Below are 24,390 nucleotides of genomic sequence, written 5' to 3' on the forward strand. Positions count from 1 at the left end.
AACCCCAAACTAACCAACCATGGATAGTGTTGAAATCAGTAGAGACAAAGCTATGCACTATTGTTAGCTCCAAAACCGGTGGCAAAATCATGCACAAGGGGAAGCGGCACACAAGCCCAGAGCATGCACTCTATGGGTTATGTCCACGCCAGGCCCTAGTGAATTCATGGCATTGAAGAGCTCTCAACTGTGAGACAGAAAGTCTTTGGTTCAGTTATACACTGCAATCCTATGCATGTTTTATCCATAGATAAATCCTGTGGAGTTTAATGGGATTTGTTCCCAAGTAAATACTCTCAGAATTGCAGCCTTAGCTCCTACTTTACCTCAAGGTATTTACTTTGATGTGAGCCCCACTGGGTTCAATCAATTGAACCTCACTGGGTTCAATTCCTAGTAAATATATTTAGGAATTAACGTCTCACCCATTTAATCCTGTTCTTCCCCCATGCAGACGCAACATGCTTATATCCTCAACAAACATCACTCCATGGCAACGATCATAATCAAACTTTATTGAATTGTCACGTAACAAGTCTTGATCCACTGCAAGACCAGGCCAGTCATCTTGGATACATCACAACATTACATTTGACGTAGTATGAGATGGCAACAGGCCAATTACAAACCAAGCAAAGCGAGGACAAGAGCTAAGCAAAAGTGGTAAGAACCTGCATTTATTTTTCATCTCTACTTCTTAAAGCAGCCTATGGATCAATGTTATTTATTCAAAATATGAGATAGAAACATTCACTAGATATTCTGAATACATAATTTTCAAGGTTCCACAGTGAAGCAGCTAGGTGTATTAGTTTGAACTTTCAACATTATTCTGCTTGGTGTTTCAATATGAACATCCATGTGTGCTGAAACCATTTCCCAACAGCTTTACTTATATTACGATGCTTTCAGCTCATTTCATACACTGAAAAAGCTTGGCAGAAAATGTTAATCTACATGCTAGATCATCATAACAGAGTTTAGTATGTATCCACGCAAACACAGCCATCAGAAAAGCATTGTTTTTTTAGTGAGGGATTTCACCTAAAAAACAGATACACGGCGGCCCCTACCAAGCCAAAGAACCATTGATTTCAAAGGCAAAGCATGACGCTGGACCCCTTTCCACCAAAACCAATAGAACACAACATCCTTAACTTTGGCTCAACCATACCCATGAGAATTATTCCACTGCCCACCTTGCCATGAGATTATAGCAATGCTATTCTTGGCCCAAAAGCAAGGCTGGTTTGCAGTGTAGAGGCTAGCTTTCAATTATTTCTCTAAAAAGATCAATGTTTAGCCAATGGACAATATTGTGCCAGGCTAAAGATTAAAAGCAGTTAAGATAAAAATAGTGATCTATATCAAGACAGCAAGAGTCCCAAGGAATCCCAAAGGTATTTCAAAATCCTTAAGAGACCCATTCTACTGTAATCATAAGACTTCAGTACAGTACTGATCAGAGCACACATTCATAATCACAGCACAAAGGCGCATGGATGCCAGCTATGTCACCATCGTGAACATATCCCAGATCACACAAAATTTGAGTAAGGGAGACTAAATCCACTGTGCCTTGTATCTTGTGGGATTTCTTTTAAGCACATGGAAAAGTGCATCTAAATCCCAATGATCATTTGTAATTAGAATGCCTAGAATAAGAGATGAACTCATTTGGGAGAACATAGTCCCAAGAGCATTACTACTGGACTTCTAGTAGGACTCATCAGGAAACAAGACATGCACAAAACGTTCTTCATAAAGGGAGAAGTGCTCAGATCCTACAACAAATATGCAAAGCTCATTACTGGAAAAATATCACCCTAGAGTTCCTGAATATTAAAGAGCTGTTTGCTGTATTGGAAAAAATCTATTAGACCTTCATCCCAGCAATCCTCTCAGCTGAGACCAACAAGTCCTCAATAGTGGCTTATTGTTTTTTGCTTCATGTCAACACTGCAGCTTGCTGTTTAAAAGTGTATCCCGTCTCTCCTTCATACTGTGCTGTTTCAACTTGGCCCTTATCTTTCAGTTACTTTCCTGAATTACCCGTGGAATAATCTTGTGGCTTTTTTGGCAATGGTTATTGCATTTTGATAAGCCCCACAGAGCATTTCCCCAAGGTCTCAGTATTGTATATTTTAAGATTTCAGGAATGTTTTAAAAAAATCATTTGGTGCAAAACCTCAGATAGCTCAAGGCATACCAAGATGTCACAACTTGGTTTTTGGACAGTAGTTCTTTCCCAACAGTGTCCTAAGACTGGACCCTTTGTTCAGCTATAGGAAGAACCCCATGGCTGGTTTCTCATGTTAAACACACGAAACAGCCTATGGTAGTCATGTTTTACTTTCATCTCAAACTTGCTCCAGAGCTCTCTGCTCATGCTGAAACCACTAACACTCCCTTAGTTCATTTCACCTCAACCAGAATATAGGTGCTTCCCTACATTTTATAGCATGAGAGGCTCCTAAAATGGAGAGCTTCTTAAGCCACCATGTTTGGGTCAAGCCTCTTTCCAATTCTGTATGTTCTGGTCTAAGAAAGAGAAGACAGCTCTTGTGGCCTACTAGTGCGCAGCATACATAGTGGTCGTAAGGCCTTAGCAGCGCCTCTAGTTGGCCACTCCTTTCCGATTAAAGAACAACTCCGTTCTCCTCAATGACTAGGATGCACAACTGTCAGAACCATGCTGTATCAGATTCCAAAAAACAACAAAGCCACAGGAAGGCTAACAATGTTGTCCAAGAGATCTAAGCCCTCCAGCTTTCTCAGATCCTTCCCAGACGGCTGCCCATTTTTTAAAAAAAGAAAAAAAAAAGCAGTTCACATGTTAAGTTTGAAATGGCAGCTGGGAAGAATAGCTTCGAGACACAATTGGTTCTTCACACTTCTTGGAAGTCACACAAGTGATCTTTTAAGCATTAGGTTCCATGGCCAAACGCTACCAAAGAAAGCACTTGGAGAACTGCACGCAACAAGTGAGAGTGATGTATCCACCTCCCAACTGTGGCTAGCAGAAGATTTGAGCTACATGACTAGCCTGAGATATTCTAAATTCCCCACCCACAGTCTCCTCCTGATGCTCACACCATGGCAAAGTATCACAGTGAAGACTGAAAGGCCAGGAAGAGAAAGTGAGCTTCTTCCTCTCATGCAGTCAACCACATAACGGAGTTGAAATGGGCTGCTTAAGATAATGATGGGTTCCCCCTTCCCCAGCGACTCCCTTTCAGCAAAGGTCTGTCTGAGAAGCACAGACACAGTGCAAAGATCTCCTTCCCAACCTTCCTGTCTTTGCAGGATGAATATTGTACAAAGCCCTCTGTAGCTCCAGCTTCTTAGGTCTGCATAGCTCTGATTAACTGAACTAAGCTAAGAGGGGCTTATCATGTGGCACAAAAGGGATTTTTCAACATCTTCAGATACCAAGAAGAAACCACCTTCAAAGCATCTGAAGAAAAAAAAAGGCGGGGTCCTCTGTAGCACTGAAAGTTAGAAGAGACTCCAGAATTAAATGTTTGCCCTTTTCAGAAGTGCTTTTCCTCCCCCCAGCAGCACTGTCAAAGTGTCACCTCCCCTGGTTTTCAGCAGTAGGATCAGCAGTATTTGATACAAGAGCAAAAAGTCCCACCTCCTTCTTTGCACCTCCAGCCCTGTTCTCATTTATCAAAACACAAGTCCCATGTTGTTCACTGCATAAGCATCAAAACAAGCTCTAAAAACCTGTTCAGAAGATCGATCTGTATGAGTGAGAGAGTGCGAGTGTGACTGCGAGTCTCTGTGTCTGTCCCACATGGATCCCTTCCCTGTATCCATACTTCAGATACAAAGAATTGTGAACTGTGCAGCCTACGTGGGAAGGGCAGCAACAAGGGTACAGAAAGCACCATGCATTTTGTGCTCTGCACTTCTGGTTGCATGATGAGGCATCTATCGGGGCAGAAGCAAAGGAAGCTTCCGCTCAGACTTGCCCTTACTTGCCCCTTCTGAAGGACGGCTTAGAGTGCCAAGTGCTCAGTATGCCCGATGGCTGCAGTCCACCGAGAATTCCATGGGCAACTTGCCCAAAGGACATTTCAAGGAGGCTTGTGCAAGAGATTCTAGGTGGATCTTGGTTTAACATCCCTGGAAGTTTCCAAAAAGCAAGCAGGGAGCTTCCAAATATGCAACTTGGCTTCAAAATCAATACCAACACTACACACAGAACTGGATTCTAATATGGTGGGGGTGAGGTGGGGTGCTAGCGTGGGGATGCTGTGTGTGTGAACAAATGTTGATATCACTTCAGTTGGCAGAGCGAGATGGTGGTTCCGCTAGAGAACACCCAGAACGCAGGATACAGTGCCTCTGTGAACTGCACTCGGAATTTGTAGAGCAGGGTGATTTTTTCACTGACGCCAAAGAAAATCAGAAAGCCGCCCTCATAATTCAGCAGGACACCAACCTTCTTCACCTTGGTGTTGGGCAGGCACTTTTCGATGTCGTTGTGCCAGGCCGAGATTTTGGCATTGAACCACTCAATGCACCACGAGTAGCTGTTGCGCCCCAGGCGGCTTTCTGCTCCCTGCCTTGCCATGCTCCCGTAGCAGACGCCGATCCCACAGAAATTGTTGTGCTCCAGTTCCGCCTCCCAGTAATGGATGCCCCTCTTGAAACACTGGAAGGACACCACTTGGGAACAGTAGGTGAAGCGTTGCGGGTGGTGGCCGTAGCTCTGGGGGGTTTCTGACACCGATATTTTGGTGTTCCTCTCTGATAAGACCACTTTCTTATGGGCAGTGTTGAAATCCAGACTGAATCTTGTAGCAACTACGGAGAAATGAATTCATGGGAGAAGTCAGAAGCAGCACACTTTACTTCGAGCGAGGAAGAGAAAAATGGGAGGGGGAGGTGGCGAGGAAGAGCACAACCATCATGCTCTGGGGTATCTGAGGGCAACAGGCTCTTGTCAGTGCATCCGTGGCAACAGGACCGTTCTGCCCCAATGTACGTCACTTTACACAGAACCACATTTTCCACTTTATTGCTAATCGACCCAGTTTGGACAGATCCCTTTTGGAGCTCTTTGCAATCCTTTTGTTTTTACCACCCTGAATAATATGCTGACATCAGCAAACTTGGTCACCTCACTGCTCATCCCTGACTCCACATTATTTTTGAACATGGTTGAAAGCACTGGTCCCAATACAAATCCTTGGAGACCCCACTTCTTACACTTACACACACTCTCGACTTACACTTCTCATACATCCTTGGAAATGCCACTTGGAGACCTCACTTCTTCAGTTCTGAGAACTGCTTATTTAATTCCTACTCTCTACTTCCTGCTCTTTAAGCAGTTACTGATCCATAAGACAACTTCTTCTCTTATCCCATGCTAAATTTATTCAGGCATGTTTGTCAAAAGCTTTCTGAAATTTATTCAGGCATGTCTGTCAAAAGCTTTCTGAAATGTATTCAGGCATGTTTGTCCAAAGCTTTCTAAAAGTCCCAATACAGAGTGCCTATTGGATCATCGCTATCCAAATGCTTGTTAACATCTCAAAGAGCTCTAAAAAATTAGGTGAGGAAAGCCTTACTTTTGCAAGAAGCCATGCCAATTCTTCTTCAGCAAGACTTGTTCTTCCAAATGTTTGATAAAACTATATTTATCTACCAATTTACCCCAAACAGACATGAAGCTAACTAGCCTGTAATTTCCTTGATTCCACTCCCCGCCCGCCAGCTGCAAAATCCCTTTTTAAACAATTGGTGTTACATTGGCTTACTTTCTAGTCCAGTAGAATGTGACAGAAAGGTGGGAGTGAGGGACAAAATGTTGAGAACTGGATTCGTATAGAGTTGGTTATAATCTGTCAGTCACTTACATTCCAAAAGTTCTTCTCTTGATTTAGTTAAAAAGCTTTCAAGAGTCGTTGACTGAGTCCTGCTGGAACTTCTTCCTCTCTGGCTGGGACTTGGTGCTGTAGTTAGGGGAAGAATGGAGGAAAATGCAATTGTGTGGGTTTTCTTTTAAACTGGCTAAAATATTACACTGACCAAGAGAACTCAAGCTTCTGCAAAACTTTATACAACTGTACTACATAGGTTGCCCAAACACTATCTTGTAGCCCAAACCTAGCCGTGTTCATTCACAGGTAAGTCCTATGGATCTCAACAGGGCTTACCTTCCATGCAATTGTGCTTAAGATTGCACACAATTCCAGCCAGGAACGGTTGTCAAACTGGAGGACAAGACACTTTAATCTGGCCTGTCCTCAGAGCCATAAGGCACTGAGTACCACCTGCCCAGCTGAGGAAAGGCCCCAGCTCTTTACAAACACTAACAGTTTGTGCTCCCTGGGCCTGGTGTTCAGCAACACTTGCTTCTGTGGCCACTGCAGACCTGATGAGGCACCAGAAAGCATGGGGAAAGATCTTTTAAACATCACTGCTCTCCCAGAGCCTCCTGGTATTCCAGGGGCTGCAAGCTGTCTAGAGGATCGGCCTGATGAAGCCTACAAGACTCAAGAAACATCCTGTTCAAGGGAGAGTGAAGGTAGGGCTGTAGTGATAGATTTACAAGTCCGTCAACTCTCATCCATTTTTTACTGGAAACCAGTTTGAGAACTCTGTTTACTTTATATACTGCCTTCCAACAAATAAGTGAATCCTGGCCCCAAGGGAGGTGTCCTCATTTAGTCACTGCCCACGCTAGCATTGCTAACATGTATTTCTAACAAGGAATCACAAGGAATCTCTCCAGGCAGTCATGTCTGCTTCACTTCACCACTATCAGGCTCCGATGCTCCCTCTGGTGGCCTGCCCATATGAAATTCACATTTGGTTTGCAGCAACCAAATGGAAATAAACTATTCAGTTTCAGCATTTACTCTCACTCTGTCCCCCACCATTCTGAATGAAAGGTCAGATTAAGTCAGGGAAGACTAGAATTGTGTAGTGTCTTCCCTAAAGCTCCTGCACTTTACATCTACCACTTAACCTTTGTACTGCACTTTTACTTTACACAATGCTTAATATTCTTCTTTGTGTTTATTCTTGCAAGAAGCTTTCTATGTAGGTCACTGTTATTCCCATTTTATGGATGAGAAGCAGAGGCCAAGAAACCTTGACTGAGGACTCCGTTGCAGATTTGGGATTCACAGAATGGGTGTTTACTCCCTGACGCAATTATACCTGCAGGATGTGCAGGGATGTGCTAGTTAGTTCCACCCCCTCTGTTGTATCCCCACTGCCCTCCACATTTTGGAGGGAAAAGATCTGCAGCAGGGAGACTGAGGTGCTCATGGGGTGATTTAGAATCTTTCACAATCAGAGCTCTAGAAGGTTCCCACTGGAAAGGTATGCCTTCCAATGCCGATAGCCAGGACCTCTTCCCAGCCCCCTCATATGATTCGAAATTGTATGAGGGAGTAAAACGCATGCATGGGGTTAAAAACACAGATCCAACTCCCTTCGTACCAGATGACAGCGCTATGGCTTCTGCTATCATAGCCCCCAATCCCACACAAGGTATTGCCAAAGAAGTATATTCTGCTGAACTTCCTTCTTTCTAACGTATTCAGAAGCTAGGCTCTAAACCCAGGTCTGCTGTTTCTCAGATTTTATGTGATATAATATATTGGTGGCAAGTGGGGGTGGGGGGAACTGCAACTTACAGCGTTTAGCAGGTCGCCTTCTCTGCTCTGAAAAAAAAGTGAACGACATCTGATTTAGTTATTGGGGAACAAGATGAAATATTTTAAAACTGTTACCTCAGGATATGCAAAGGACGTGGCGTCAGCGACTGATGAGCGGCTAACTGGTAATAGGGTTCACTGAAACCTATTTATTGGGGCTGAAAAGGCCCATTACTGCTCTGGCAAAGTGCTTTAGGACAACTGCATGCAGTGAGGTGGATATCTAAAAAGCAACGTACCAAGACTCATGCTTACCAGGATGCCCTGAGCCAAATCATAGATTTACACAGATGGGTTGCACAAACGCTGTGGGAAGGGAAATGCAACCCTGCACATGCTCAGAGGTACTCATCTTCATTATCACCTTGCATGAAGGGCTGACACCTATGATCTCAGGGGATGGAGCCCTTACCAGTAGCAAAAACCTTTTGGAGGTATTTTCTTTCCTGAAACAATAGGGAGGGCCTTGAAATACTTATGCTCGACGATTAGGAACACAGCAAGATGCTGCATATTAAGTTAGACCACTGATCCATTGCACTCAATATTGAACACAATGACCAGCAGCAGCTCTCAAGAGGACTTTCAAGCCCTGTCTGGAGAGGGGAGCGACTGAACCTGGTACGTTTTGCGTGCAAAGCATGTGTGTGTGCCTCTGTCAATGAGCAACGGCCCACATGCATGATCAGAAGGTCCACCACGATTTAGCGATGGTGGGCTGCAGTGCGTGCAGCCATTTTGACTATCCAAGCCACAACTATGCCTTGTTATGTCATCTTAAACAACCCTCTCATTACCCATGGCCTGTTTTAGGGTTATATGAGGGTTGTTTGACTCTCACACAGTCCATTCCAGGTAGGTTTGGACAGCCCAACGAGCTGCAGTTGCTGCTCAAACATTCAAAAGCCATCAGGCACGCCCCACGGTGATCATGTGAACCACATCAGTGTGGTGTAGTGGTTGAGAGTGTCAGGCCAGCACCAGAGGCCCCAAGTTTAAATGCCCACTCAGCCATGATGTGGCTGGGTGACCTTGGCCTCATTGCTGTCTCTTAATTTAGCCTACCTCACAGGGAGGTAAGGTGGTGGAGGGAGGACCAGGAGAACAGGTGGGATAAAAATATAACAAACATAAAACAAATGCCCCAAAGTCAGTAAACTGCCCTCTCTTCCACCTGAACTTGGGACCAGGGCGTCTGTGTGTGTGCATGCGCGTGTATGCATGCAGTGGAAAGCCTCCAATAATCCCTGCAGTCTAGAGTGCAGCATTGTAGGGTATGGCACACGCCTTCTCTCCCTTCCCTTGCAGAGCTTCTCAGAGCAAAAGAAGAGGACGTGTTGGGAATCCTCCTGCCCGCTCTTATGTCAAGAGCTCCACTTACTTCCATGAGAGAGAACAAAACTGGTATTTATCGTATTAATCTGCTCTCAGCACTCACTGGGTTCTGCAGCAGAAGCCTCCTCTAGGACCTTGTCATGTGAAGAATTTGGCAGCTGATCATCTCCCTTTGGAGCATCTTTTGGAAAAAGGGTGACAGAAGAGACACGAACACAAACAAAAACCACATGAAGTGGGATTCAACAAATGAATATGCAAGGTGCAACGCATAGACTTTGCTTTTTCTGAAACAGCCTCCCCCAACCTGGATCTCTCCTGATGTTTCGGACTTCAGCTCCCACCAGCATGACCAATGGCAATAATACTGGGAGTTGTACTCCAGAATATCAGGGAGGCATCAGGTTGGGTGCGGCAGGCCTATTTATTCATCCCCACTGCCTGGCACACAAATGGTGGCACTGCTTGTGCATGTTGGAGGCACCCCTTAGCTATCATGGTCAATAGCCGCTGTTTGACCTCTCATCCTGTAAAGGACCATTCCCCACAACAGGCACCACTAATTATTTGATGTCATGAGACAATATATAGTAACTGATCACCAAAAATACACACTGCATGGTGCAATACCAAATGCACAGCAGTGCACTATGCCAGAGATGAACATCTCCCCGACATCTTTTCTGAAGAAATAATTGTCTCCGCTTCCCAATTAGAGATCTCTTCAAGAAAATTGGAGATCTCAAGGGAACGTTTTGTGCAAAGACGGGCATGATAAAGGACAAAGAAGGCAGGGACCTAACAGAAGCAGATGAGATTAAGAAGAGGTGGCAAGAATACACAGAAGAACTACACAGGAAAGATCTGAATGTCCCTGATAGCCATGATAGTGCGGTCACTGAACTTGAGCCGGACATCCTAGAGAGTGAAGTCAAGCGGGCCTTAGGAAGCACTAGTAACAACAAAGCTAGCGGAGATGACAGTATTCCAGCCGAGCTATTTAAAATCCTAAAAGATGATGCTGTTAAAGTGCTGCATTCAATATGCCAACAAATCTGGAACACTCAACAGTGGCCACAAGACTGGAAAAGGTCAGTTTACATTCCAATTCCAAAGAAGGGCAACGCCAAAGAGTGTTCAAACTACCGCACAATTGCACTCATTTCACATGCCAGCAAGGTGATGCTCAAAATCCTACAAGCTAGGCTTCAGCAGTATGTGAACCGAGAACTACCGGAAGTACAAGCTGGGTTTCGAAGAGGCAGAGGAAATAGAGATCAAATCGCCAACATTCGCTGCATCATGGAGAAAGCAAGAGAATTCCAGAAAAACGTCTATTTCTGCTTCATTGACTACGCTAAAGCCTTTGATTGTGTGGATCACAACAAACTGTGGCAAATTCTGAAAGTGATGGGAGTACCAGACCACCTTACCTGTCTCCTGAGAAACCTGTACGAAGGTCAAGAAGCAACAGTAAGAACCAGACATGGAACAACCGATTGGTTCAAAATTGGGAAAGGAGTACGACAAGGCTGCATATTGTCAACCTGCTTATTTAACTTATATGCAGAGTACATCATGAGAAATGCCGGGTTGGATGAATCAGAGGTCGGAATTAAGATTGCTGGGAGAATTATCAACAACCTCCGATATGCAGACGATACCACCCTAATGGCAGAAAGCGAAGAGGATCTAAAGAGCCTCTTGTTGAGGGTGAAAGAGGAGAGTGCAAAAGCTGGTTTGAAACTCAACATTAAAAAAACTAAGATCATGGCATCTGGCCCCATCACTTCCTGGCATATAGAAGGGGAAGAAATGGAAGCAGTGACAGATTTTACTTTCTTGGGCTCCAAGATCACCGCAGACGGTGACTGTAGCCATGAAATTAAAAGACGCTTGCTCCTTGGGAGGAAAGCTATGGCCAACCTAGACAGCATAGTAAGAAGCAGAGACATCACCTTGCCGACAAAGGTCCGTCTAATCAAAGCTATGGTTTTCCCAGTAGTAATGTATGGCTGTGAGAGCTGGACTATAAGGAAGGCTGAGCGCCGAAGAATGGATGCTTTCGAACTGTGGTGCTGGAGAAGACTCTTACGAGTCCCCTGGACTGCAAGGAGGTCCAATCAGTCCATCCTAAAGGAAATCAACCCTGAGTGCTCATTGGAAGGACAGATAATGAAGCTGAAGCTCCAATATTTTGGCCACCTAATGCGAAGAGAAAACTCCCTGGAAAAGACCCTGATGCTGGGAAAGACTGAAGGCAAAAGGAGAAGGGGACGGCAGAGGATGAGATGGCTAGATAGCATCACGGATGCAATGAATATGAACTTGAGCACGCTCCGGGAGAGAGCGCAGGACAGGAAGGCCTGGCGTGCTATGGTCCATGGGGTCACGAAGAGTCGGACACGACTGAACGACTGAACAACAACAACAACAACCCAATTTGCTCTAGATCACAACCAAAGTGGTTTTCTAGGAGGACCTGCATTTATTGCAGGCTAGTATTCCTTTATCCTCTCTTTTTAAGCTTGCATCCAATAATGGAGAGTGGTTTTCTCCCAGCAAATACCACCACCCCACCCCAATATTCAGTTATTACAACTCACTGTGAAGATCAAAATGCAAAACATCTACAGCTGGAGATAGATAACATCTTCAATGCACTCTGAAAAAGCTATGAAGAAGGCACCCTTCATTTCCTGTGGTGTGCACACACCTTATTTATGGTCAAACAGGGTTTCCAGGGTTCTGTAGCACTTCAAAAACCTGATACAGCTATTCGACTAGAAACAGCAGGACAAAAGAAGCGTGCATTTATATCACAAGAACACTATGCTTTTATCAAGTCATGTCCAGCCTCATTTTAAGAAAGTTGAAAACAGATGTATTTGCTACTGTGAAAAGAATTCGGCAGGCAGGGGTCACATGCTTATTTACTTACCTGATGCAGCGTTCTTTCTCCCTGGCTGTGAGGCCTGTGGCTTGGATTTCAGTTGTATGCTTCCTGAAAGGGAAGTATATGGCATTTATGAAAATACCGGTATTGGCATTAGGTAGTATTATGTGGGGAGTCCAGGGCAAAGCAAGTGATAATGCCACGGGTGCATTTCGTGGTGTCATATACGGATCTGCATTTAGCATAAAGTTGGCCTTTTACCAACATGACTTTAATTAAATGTAACTTAAAGTTGATTTTAGGTCAGTGGAAGCCAGCAATGAATGCTGAACTTAGAAGTTTGGAGTCATAGTCACCGGGACTGCATACTGCTGCAAGCTTGCCCCTGTGAACAGGTAATGTCAAACATTTCATGGCCTATGGAGCAAAAGACGGCATTTCTATAGTTTATGACACATGAAACAAAACAAAAAACTGTGCAACTTGAAAAAAAAACTGAAGTGTGTGATTCTGTGATGTGGGATAGAGGTATCATAAATATAGTATAATGGGTTTGATCCAGACTACCCCTCCACTGGTGAGCAGAAGGTTTCCTTCTGTTCACTGAATGAACCAGGATCTAGTGAAGGCTCCCCACTGGAGGAAGGGGGTAAGGTTGCAATTTTCATACAATTCCTCCTTCCCCCTGCAGCTCCTAGAGCCACCACCTCCCATGCTGTTCCAGAGCAGATTTTGGGAGGCAGGGGCATCCAGTTCATAGCGATCTGCTCTGCACAACTCTGGAACCAACCCAAACAATTAATGCATCTCTGTCTGTAATAAGTGTCTGATCTTTGCTTCATTCTATTCTCCAAATTAAGTCCTCTGAATAAAGCTGGCCAAGCCTTATTTATATCATCTAAAGCAACCTGGTGGCCTTGTATTATTCTCAACAACTACTCCCATAATCAGACCACTGACTCATCTGGCTGGGACTTATGGGAGTTGTAATCCAAAACATCTGGGGGGGCACCAGGTTGCCTATCCCTGATCTATAGTTCTGGCCTGCACGTTTGTTTTCTCGTAAGAAGACAGTCTGGTCCAGTATTGAACAATCCTGTAACCTAGACCATAAGAAAATGATATAATAATAGGTGGGACCTTACAATTGCACATGGAGCTTCAAGTTATTGTATTGCCACCATTCCACGTTCATAGATTAGTGAGAAGCTGGTATTCTGGGAGAGCAAGTTCAGGACCACACTGCAACAAGTGTGCATGCCATTCATATGCCCATTTTATAGATGGAAGACCGAAACTTGGAGGTCTTGACTTCACCGAAGGATTCATGCCAAGATCTCCCAGCCCCAAGTCAACTACCAGCCCCAAGTCAACTACCTAGAGAGGTGGTGGGCTCTCCCACATCAGAGGCATTCAAAACGAGGCTGGACAGCCATCTGTCAGGGATGCTTTGACTTGGATTCCGGCACTGAGCAGGGGGTTGGACTCAGTGGTCTTATAGGCCCCTTCCAACCCTACTATTCTATTATTCTACTACCTTGAATTCACATGTTCCAACTCAATGTCCTCCCTCTGACCTTAGTCATAATACCTTGTGACATCCACATGACCTGCCATGCAAAGGTTAGTCCTATATTAGCAAGAAAACACAGTTCCTATTACACGCAACAGTTCAGCAGACCCTGAATCTCTGAACACCCATCCCTATAATTTTTACCAAACCCAGTCTTTAAAACTTTAACACATATACAAAGTAAAATAAGCAACAAGCACATGCCAACAGAGGGGTGAGATGGGGGAGAAAAATAATCACCTTCAGTTTTCTTCTCTTGGGGCTGAGTCAAAAGCTGTTTCACATGTTGATTGAGGCCAAATGCTTTCTGATAAACAGTATGTATCAAGTTTTGATCCAAATTGATTTTGGGAATGAATACATCTTTGTAGGGTAGCTGCCGCAGTTTTGCTGTCTTCTGAAATAAAGCAGAACATCTTATGAAGATTCAAACTCTACACAGCACAGAGGCCCACCACCTCCCATCTGGCAGGCAGGGGCATTTCATACATTACGTTATATGCTACTTTAAAAAAAATTATTACGTTTATATACTGCCCAACAGCCGAGGCTCCCTGGGCAGTTCATAACAATTTAAAACATAAAATACAACATAAAACCTAATACAAGACTTTAAAAGTTTAAAAACGGCAGGTAAAAGCAGAGTAAAACCCAACAGCAGTTACAACCCCAGTAAAGCCAGAGTGGAAACGTGCGCTTTTAGGAGGCGCTTGAAAGATGCCACATTTTCTGCCTCCCAAACTGCACGAGGGAGGGCTTTCCAGAGGGTGCCGCTACCGAGAAGGCTTGCCTCAGGGTTCCTCATGGCAACATTCCTTTTGTTTTGGAATGACCAGCAGGGCCTCCTCTGTTGATCTTAAATGTCGCCTGGGTATATATAAGGGAAGGCGGCCTGCTAGGTATCCTAGTCTCACTTTGCTTTATATGATAACATAATCCTGTATGCGGCTTGATAGCTAATAGGCAGCCAGTGCAGTTCTTTTAACACGGGTGTTATGTGAGCACAGCTGGGTGTCCCAGTGAGCACCCCAGCTGCTGCATCCTCCACTAGCTACAGCTTCTGAACCATGCACAAGGGCAGGCCCCACATTGAGTGCATTGCAGTAGTCTAATTGTGAGGGTACCAGTGCATGAATCACAATGGCTAGGCTATCCCTATCCAGGAATGGACATAGTTGGCGTACCAACCAGAGTTGGTAATGGGTGCTCCGGGTCACCTGGGCCTCCAGTGACGAAGATGGGTCCATGAGCATTGGACACTGGAGACAAGATGGTGCCCTGTGGTACCCTACAGTTCAGCTGCCATGGGGCTGAGGTACAGTCACCCAAAGCTATTTTCTGGAACCAGCCTCGCAAGTACAAGGTGAACTACTGTAGAGCAGTGCCCCCAACTCATAGAGGTGGTCCAGGAGGACACTGTGGTCAATGGTATCAAAAGTCGCTGAGAGATCAAGAAGAAGTAACAGGGTCGCACTCCCCCATCGCTCTCCCGAAGGAGGTCATTCATCAGGGCGACTAAGGCCAATTCCATCCCAAAACGGGGCCTGAATCCAGACTGGAATGGATCCAGATAATCAGTTTCATTCAAGAGCACCCACAGCTGAGACTCCACCACACTCTTGAGTACCTTACTCAAGAACAGGGTGTTTGTGACTGGATGATAGTTAGCATAGTTCTCTGGATCATGGGAGGGTTTGCTCAGGAGTGGTCGCATCACTGCCTCCTTCAAAGGCATGGCTCTCTCTGTCTCTAGTTTGTCAGTCACTGAATGCCGCCATCCTGCCAAATTTGCAGCATGGAAGTTGAGGTGGCACTCAGGACTAGGCTGTTTTTTTTCTAAACTAAGAAGAGTCTAGGACAAGAGGAGTACAGTTTGCCTATTATGAAAGCCAAGCTAAGGCTGAGATCCTAAGTAGGAATTACACCCAAATGAAGTTCTGAGAAACAGGCTTAGGATTGGCCTGCATGGGCCATTTTACATATGATGTTTTCTATAAATGCATCTACACCGGTGTAGGAAAAAGGATCCTGAATACCAGCACAGACTGTCACGTTTGAAGATCACATCCTTCCTGTTTCAGCAGATGCACTCTTAAAATGGTTGTTGTGAATCCACTTCCAACTGCAGTTTCCCAATGTATGTATCTAGGAAGGGTGAATAATATTCATACTTGACCATGTATAACAGGTTTGGGGAGTTTTGGGGGGGGGCGGGGAGAACTTCACTACAAAGTGGGCCCACATATGCAGGAACTAATGTGCCTATTCACTTTTCTTGTCAATTCCAACAGGCAGAATTATTATCTTTCTGTCCACAAAGGCGTCAACAGGGGACATCCAAGGCTACTTCCAGCCCTTTCTTCCTGGTCTCAAATGACTGTATTTTAATAAGAGGAAGCAACTTCTTGTACAGAGGAAAGAGTCATGAGACCCTTTAACTGCCCTGCTCAGAAGCTCAATAAACTGAGAGTTACCTCTAAAAATGTGATATCATCATCTTCTGTCAAGGCCATTTCAATTTGGTCTCTTTCCCCTTGAATTTCATTTTTCTTCTTACCCAGAACTTTATAGACAAAATCATATTTCTCTTGGACCCTTTTCTCTTCTGCCAAGACCTTCTTTACAGATTCTTTTTCTTCTTCTTCAATTAAAGCTATCATTTCCAGGAATTCTGACTTCAGCAAGTCCAACTTCCGACTGGCTGTTTCCTGAAGAGACAAGAAACCATTTGGAAACCAAGTTCAGGGAGGATATCTGGGTAATTCGGCCAGAAGACAACTCTACACTGTCAGTATTGATGCAGTTCAATGTGGGCCAATTTTATGTAACAAGAGCATAAAAATCACAGAGAAGCAAAATGGAGTTTCAAGTGAATTCCTAGTAGTGCTTTCTGAATTGCTTTATTCATAAGACCCACAATGCATCAGAGATTTTATAGAGGCAGAAATAATAATTTCAAGATTGAATTAACAGTATCTCTTTCAAATCACACACACACACACACACACTCACACTCTAACAGAAAACTCAGATGGTCAAGTGCTTATCAGTTTCAAACTGAAAGAGGCCACCCATAAATAAGGTGGGAAAACTCCCTAAGTACACAGGAATTTGGAAATGAAAAAGAATGTAAATCCCACCCCCAAAATCAAATAAGACCGATGTGTGAGCTTTCAGGATGTACAAAATGTTGAAAAGTCAGTTAAGAAAGAGGAGAGAGGGAAACTGGAAGTGTGTTTGGGGGGAGAAGATGGAATTGGCCTACTGAACCCCCTAAAAAGTTAAAGCTCCTGGAGTGGCGGCGGGGGGGGGGGGAATCTTAGAAATGGGAGGATGTGTGCCAGGAGGTTAAAACACTCCCTTCTATGAACTAAGTATGGATGTTTCGAGAGGAAAGAAAAAACAGCCATCTTTCCCCTTTCCCATTCTCCAGAACTACCAGCTCACACATAATCCGTTATATAGGTATAAAATGGTCAGATTCAACGCTGGCAGCCTGTCTCCAAACATAACACCATACAGTGCAGCGAGGGAAGGCCTCAGAAAGGGGGAATGGGGTGGGAGAAGACATCCCTTTCCTTTCATCCTCATCCTGAAATTCCACAGTCTACCCATGAGGCCTAAACAGAACTACAAAGCTCTTGTTGCAGGATGGTGTCTGCCCTGGACAGGAGCATTCCTCTGATTGGGTAGGAACATACCACAACATTTTTTTTGCACATCCCACTTGAAGTTTTAAAATAAATACTTTCTATGCCATCATTTTTGAGAGTCACAGTTTTCTATGGACTATAATAGAATATAATAATATAATTATTATAATAATTATAATAGAAAATATAATAGAAAATATATATTTCTATAATAGAAAGTATCTATTGCCACAGATTATCCATTGCCACACCAGTGGACCCATAGTATTATAGATTTATGTTCTGCCCCACTTGGCCAGCTCGTGACAAAGGTGAAGTTTAGCATATTTTTTTCCGGAGCAATTGCTCACATCTACCTTCAGTTCAAGCATCATTTTAAAATGGTTTTAAAAAGACACATGGCACAAAGTAAATGTCCTCGGTTGGAATGGCCCAAGCTTTGTTGCAGCCATATAAAGGTGCCTCCAATGTGAAATATATTGCACCAACTAACCCATATGAACAAAGCGGTTTAAGGAATGCTCCCCCCAGTGAGGTGTGCCTGGGACCAAGATTGTCATATTTTCAGTGCCAGGTTAAGACTTTCCTCTCCATCCAGCGATGTGATGGCATATGATGGGGCTCCTTAATCTAGTTGTCTTATCAGGTTTTGCCATTTTAAATTGTTTTTAGCTGTTTTAAATTGTTCTAAATTTTTGTATGTTTAAGCCCTGTTGTAAGACACCTTGAGTCTTTCTTTTGAGAAAGACGTCTAATAAATAACAACAACACACCATTGGCACAAGAAGAATCTACCCTGTAAACACGTACACCGATGGCACCGTTCCTGCCAATTTCCACAGGGAGAGCAGAACCCAGTCTTTTGAAAGAACTGCAAATTGGCCAGTTTTGCTAGGGTTGTGCCCCATTCACTATGGGGCAACATAGTACAACATCAGTGGGTTTATGGCAACTAAGTCTAATAGTGGGCATTTAGAAATACCTTTTCATTTTAATTAAGGAATATGGAGCTGGGAGACAGGGAATAACTTCAAGCTCTGTCCACAGTAAATATTCTACTATATGGAATCTGATCCACGCAAACTTGTGCCAGAATAAATGTGTTAGCAAGGTTTTTATGGCACCTTTCAGTATAACGTCCAGGACAGCTCACAAGAAGGAATAAAACACATGCAAATAAAAACTAACGCACACTCCAAACAACAAAAAATACTTAAAACAGAGGAATGGATAAAACAAAACCTATAGATAAAAAAGCCCAGGCCAAATTAAAAGGTCTTTCCCTCCCTGGAAAAAATATTTTACAAACAGGGTCCCACAAAGGAAGAGGCCCTCTCTCCACCCACCTAACTTCAGCTGGCAGGACGACACAAGATTTGGACAATCTTTCATGGGAGGGGCTGCAGCTCAGTGGTAGAGCACGCACATTGCATGCTGAAAGTCCCAGGTTCAATCCCCGGCACAGAATCACAGGGTTGGAAGGGGCCTACAAGACCATTGAGTCCAACCCGCTGCTCAATGCAGGAAGCCTGATTCCCAGGCAGTCTCCCATCCAAGTATGAACCAGGGCTGACCCTGCTTAGCTTCCAAGATCAGGTGCATCCAGCCCTGTGACATCTCCACAGAGGGGTAGAAAAGAATCCTGCCTGAAACCCTGGAGAGCCACTGCTGCCAGTCAGCAACGACAATACTGGGCTAGATGGACCAATTGTCTGACTCAGTATAAGGCAGCTTCCTATGTAGGTTCTCTGCTCCCAAGCCATTTTGAACATATCTCACAGAACATAAATAATTCTTATGAACTGGCAACCCTCTAACAGTGGGCAATATCCAGTGATGCCTGTGGGACCCACTGTCAGCGTAACAGGAAGCCAGGGCTTCCTAAAGCAACTGGAAATGAGCTGAAACACTCATTTAAAGAACAGATCAACGGAGCCCACAGAAGGCAAACAAGTGTCTCAGCTCATTTCTGGGGATGCTCCAGGAAGTGCTAACTTCCTGTTGCGCAGTGGTGGGTCCTGCTGGCACAACAGCGAGAAGAGGTGCAGGGGATACCCTGCGTTGGTTCTCTTTTCAACCCAAGGCAGGCTGCCTGCACTCCACCAATCTACTTGCCCCTAACCAAAACCAAGCTGTATTTTTTAAAGTTCTTTCTTACACTGATTTGTTTTTGCTGCACCCGTACTTGGTCCAAGGACTGCAAAGCCTTCTCATCCAGAGCATAGAGTTCAGTCAGTCTTTGCTTCAGCTGTGACTATAGGAGAACAGAAGAGGAAGAGGGTTTACTTTAGAGAACAGATCAACCATTCCCATCCAGTAAAAGTAACACATCATTCTTGCTGGGATCAGCCCTCTTTCCTTTGCAAGGGTGAGATCTATGCTTTATTTAAAGAGTTAGATTAGTTTTTTTTAATGGGTGGCAAAACCTATGTTTCTTTTCTTTTTTATAAGATGTGTATGCTGCTTCCTAAGCAAATGGGGTCTCAATGCCACTCACAGTAAAAAATGTTGAAGTGTATGAATCAACAATTTCAGTCATAATAAATCAATCAACAAACCCATAAAATCAAGCCAGGTCCAGATAAAAACAGCCTTCCATCATCTGCCAATAGCATCAATGTCTTTTTAAAACAGGAAGGTGTTGATCAACTTCTGGAAAGCCAACTAACCAGTTGGGCTTCCCTAGGCGAGGAGCATTTGATAAGGAAGGTGACCCAAGAAGGCCTCTGGATCTACACACTAAACTTCATTTGGTATGGATACCCAAACATGACAAAGAATGGGGACAACAGTATTTCCAAACCAGTACAGGAGACTGTGATTGTCAAAGATTTATCCCATATTGGTGGGTGAAATTTCATTAGGATTTGGAGGGAGAGAAAATTGCCACTTTTTACTGCACCCCACAATCCATGAACTAAAAGTCCTGTCCATTCCTCAATACTTATGGAAACATTACATGCCTCTGGCTTCCCACTGCAGTGTACAGATGTCCACAAATAATCAGGCAATACTGGACTGTAGTATGTACTCCCTTAGCTTTCTAAGATAAGCCTACAGTGGAAACATGCCACTGTTTCCTCCTAACTTGATTGATACTTCTGTCTCTTCCAGCAGGCAGATTCTGAACCTAGAATCATAGAAGGGGTGGAGTGGAACTCAAAGGTCATATAGTCCAGCCTTCCCCAACATGACACCCCCCCCAAGTGTTTTGGACTTCAACTCCCATCAGCCCCAGCCAGCATGGACAATGGCTACAAATTCTGAGACCATTGGATCTTTCATGCCCTCTTTGCTGCTAAAAGACTGATCTTACAATACTGGAAGGATAAAAGCTCACTGCCTATAATGCAATGGATTGAAGACCTAACAACACCGGCAACATTTGAAAGAGTGGTATATAGGCGTCACTTGCAAATGGACTTACATTTGGATATCTGGGCTGCTTTTACTGAAATTTGTGTAATCTATTTCTCCCCCTCGAATTTTATTTATTTTAATTTACTTTTATATCCCACCTCTCTTCCACCATGGAACTCAGGATGGCTACATATGGTTCCCAGGTGGTCTCCACTCCAAGCACCAACCAGACCCAAACCTGCTTAGCTTCAGCAAGCTGGCTGCCTCGTGTGCCTTCAGACTATGCCCTGAGACCAGAATGTTGTAATATTTGAAACTGAGGACTTTAAAGTATGTTGTTATATTTTCAAATTTTTGGTTTTGTTATGTTTTGTTGTTGTTGTTGAAGCTCACAATAGAAAATTGATTTTAAAAAAAAGAATGCTGGGAGTTTTAGTTCAAAACATCTGAAGGGCACCAGGTTTGGGAAAGGCTGATCTAGTCCATCCCAGTCAATGCAGGCAATCTGCTGCTAACCTAGTGGGACTTACTTTTGATTCATGCCCAGTTCTCACAAACAGCGGAGGTAGTAAATGCTCTGTGCGGACTGTACCACTTCAGATTGCAGGTGGAGACTCGCATGACTTGAGCACCCCTCCATTCCCCAAAAATAAAAATAAAATCCTTACATGTAGAGAATGAGAGCTTTTCAAACAAGCTTCACACATTCAAGGAACACAGTAGGTTGGGGCAGCGGCAGGTTCTGCCCCCTTGAACTATACACATTCATCATAAGGTCTGAAAATCGTACACTGAAGAGAATTTTCTCTGCACAGTCAGACTTCTGAGTAGCTGAATCCTCAATTGTGCCAGGAATATAGCTACAGCTAGCTGTACAAATGGAGCTCTTTTCAGACCTAACAAAATATCTGTGTGTACGTCAGGGACAGAGTTTGACATGGCAGTCCCCTAACACATGCTCACTGAATGTGCGAAGGATTTGTGAAAAGGGCTTCAGCATGGGAGAAAAGGGTTCTAGCTTTGCTTCCTCCTTGATATGCTTGCTTGCTACGTGTGGGGATTTTGTTTGGGGGCAGGGGCAGGTCTGGATTCCACAAAGGCTCCTGGCCGAGAAAGACAGGGCTCCTCCCATACTTTCAGTAGGAGCATAGAAGAGGGTTCAACATACACAACTTTTCTGACCCCTACCCCACAAGCTACACCTGCCATAATTCCACACAACTATCAAAAAGAACCCTGTCCATTTTTCCATCAGACCACCCTCCTTGTAACTTTTAAGATTTACATAAGAGAGAAAAATCCACTATTGGACAATTTCTCCTGTCATTGTGCTACAGTGACAGGAGAAGCCATACGTGGCAATTTTTTTCCTTCATGCATCTCCTGACGTGGATTCTAGGCCACGAAAGCATATACCATTATAACATTTATTTAGGAAATGTATTATACATTTGTGTGAGCCCTTAAAGATGCCACAGGCCTCTCCAGTTGTGTTTGCTGCAACAGGCTAACACTACTGATATTTTTAGAAAGGCAGAAGAGTATCTTCAGGATCTGGAACCAGCAGCCCCATCCACTGCAGGTTCCAGTGTTAAGTCCTAAATCAGCCTTGTAAATAAGTTACTAGCCCACAAACATTTGCTGGATGTGGAGGAGGGCAGGGGACTTCGCTCCTTTGATAGCCCGCTTGGGTGCAATCTATCCCTTCTTCTACACTCTGCTCGCTCACCTGCATGCAATTATTTTCTCAGCTTAACTGCCATGCAGGGAGTGGGGGATTTATTGGCGGGTTGCTGCAGCATGTGGGGGAGAGCAAGGTTAACCCTTCCCCTCCCCAGCTGCAATCAATCCCCTTGAAAATTGCCCCTTGCACAGCAAAACTGGAGGTCAGGCAGGCACCAACACTGGGTTGTTTTCGGGGCCTCCTAAAAACAGCTCTTTCCCAGGATGCCTTCCTTGGTTAACCAGCCTCGGTTTTGTTGGCACCCTGTTTTTTAAAGAATAATTTTAACATGTTTTATTCTTTTTATCTTTCGTTCATTTTATCTCTTGTTGTTCACTGCTCCGGAATGTGTTTAGATGTGGAGCAATACACAAATGTCATAAATAAAAAAAAATAAAGCTGAGAAAGAAGGAGTCACATTGGGTGAGTAAGCAGGCCAGAAGAAGAGAAGGGACAGGCTGTGCCCAGCACAGAACCCAAGTGGGCTGTCAGAGGAGAGAAGCCAAAGGGGGCGGGGAGAAACCCTTCTGTAGGCACCAATGGATACCAAGGCTCTAGGGAACAGAACCAGGGTGTTGGGAAATAGTTTCAAGGCCAGGACCCCACGGACCCAGGCGTAGCAATGACCTTGCAAATGCTGAATACAAGACTGCCCTCTACACACATTTATGACATGTGCGCACACATGCGCGCAGGCTAGCGCCCTCTCACCTCCTTCTCTGCCTTGGCCTCTGCCATGGGGACAGTGGCACACACCTTGTGTGTGACCAGGCAGAAGCAGCAGATGCAGCTGGCGTGCTCCTTGCAGTAGAACTCGAGCAGCTTGTTGTGGGCTTGGCACTTCCTCTGCTGCAGGTCCTTCACGGGCAAGACCAGCTGGTGGCTCCTGAAGGCCGGGCTCTCCAGGTGAGGCCTCAGGTGTTCTTGGCAGAACGAGGCCATGCAGGTGAGGCAGGTCCTGGCCGCAGCCGCCTCCAGGCAGCTATCACAGGCCACCGAGGGGGCGCTCCCGCTACAGCTGGTCCATTGCTTCGCTTTCTGAGCCGCCTTGGAAGGGCCGCCGCCGTGGGTGCTCCGGAACTCCTCCACCACCCTGCAGAGCACCGTGTTCTTCTTCAGCTCCGGCCGGCTGTCGAAGCAGCTCCTGCACTGGGGGCAGCTGAAACTCCGCTGCAGATCGCCCCACGTCATCTCCAGGCAAGGCAGGCAGAAGTTGTGCCCGCATGGGGTGGTCACCGGGCTCTCGAAGGTACACAAGCAGATGGAGCAGGTCAGCTCCTCTTCCAACCCGCTCAGAGAAGGCACGGAAGACGCGCTCAGTAGTTCGGACATGGCTGGCTGGCTGGCTGGCTGAACAGAGCCTGGGCGAAGTCGGGCGCTATAAAGATGCCCGAGCGGAAAGCGAAAGTCTAAGCGGCCTAGCGGCTTGCACAGTTCCTAGAAATCACGTGGGAATGGGTGGGCAGGGAGTCAGGGGGCGGCTGAACGGCTGATAAGCCCATCCAAAGGAAGCAGCGGCCTCTTCCGCTTTTGAATAATCGATTTAGTCCTGCCTTGCTGCGGTTGTGAGATGTACTCCCGGTCATGCGTGCGTAGCTAGAAGCAGCGGAAATTCTGCCACGTCCTGCACCGGGAACCGAAGATGCCGCTGATGAAGTGCCCCGTAGTTCGGGCAGAAGGATCCGACTTGCTCCAGATTAAGCTGATTTCGATGGCGCGGGCTCCCTCGTGTCAACCTCTTTAGGACAGCCCGGTTCTCTATACCAGGGGTGAGAAAGAGGGCGTTGTGGAACTGCAACTCCCATCAGCTTGGACAGCGGTGAGGGATAATGGGAACTGCAGTCCAGCAGCTTCTCTAGAGCCACACGATCCACATCCCTGCTCCATATGGATGTTTTCTCGGAAGAAAATCTCAGTGACTTTAATGGGGCTTGCTCCCAGGGACGGGTGCGTAGACCTGCAGTGTTGAAAGTTTCAGGAGCTTTCTTGAGGCCGGGCTAGCCCTACATTCAGATTTGTTAGTCAACTTGGGATATCCTAAAATGAGTGACGGAGCACGGGCCATTGAAATAGATCAACTCCTTTCTTTCCTAATGGCTACTGGAATACATTAAAGCCAGAGCGAGTCTTATCAGATCCATACAGAAAAAATGAGGGCCGCTCGT

At 45.0% G+C, this 24,390-nt stretch overlaps 1 protein-coding gene across 1 annotated transcript; it reads right to left on the reverse strand.

Annotated features, from left to right (window-relative positions):
* Positions 1-495: 495 nt before the first annotated feature.
* On the reverse strand, positions 496-23,579 carry TRIM25 (tripartite motif containing 25). Its single transcript, XM_084837239.1, has 9 exons — positions 22,937-23,579; positions 19,301-19,396; positions 15,964-16,197; positions 13,730-13,886; positions 11,962-12,024; positions 9,124-9,201; positions 7,665-7,691; positions 5,874-5,969; positions 496-4,815 (listed from the first exon to the last, which is right to left on the reverse strand). Exons 1-9 carry the CDS (start codon positions 23,555-23,557, stop codon positions 4,286-4,288), a joined length of 1,902 nt encoding a protein of 633 aa, XP_084693365.1. The 5' UTR covers positions 23,558-23,579; the 3' UTR covers positions 496-4,285.
* Positions 23,580-24,390: the final 811 nt, after the last annotated feature.

Source organism: Heloderma suspectum, chromosome 2, assembly GCF_057233095.1.
Source record: "Heloderma suspectum isolate Gila_16-S chromosome 2, 16-S_ref, whole genome shotgun sequence".
Classification (NCBI taxonomy): Eukaryota; Metazoa; Chordata; class Lepidosauria; order Squamata; family Helodermatidae; genus Heloderma; species Heloderma suspectum.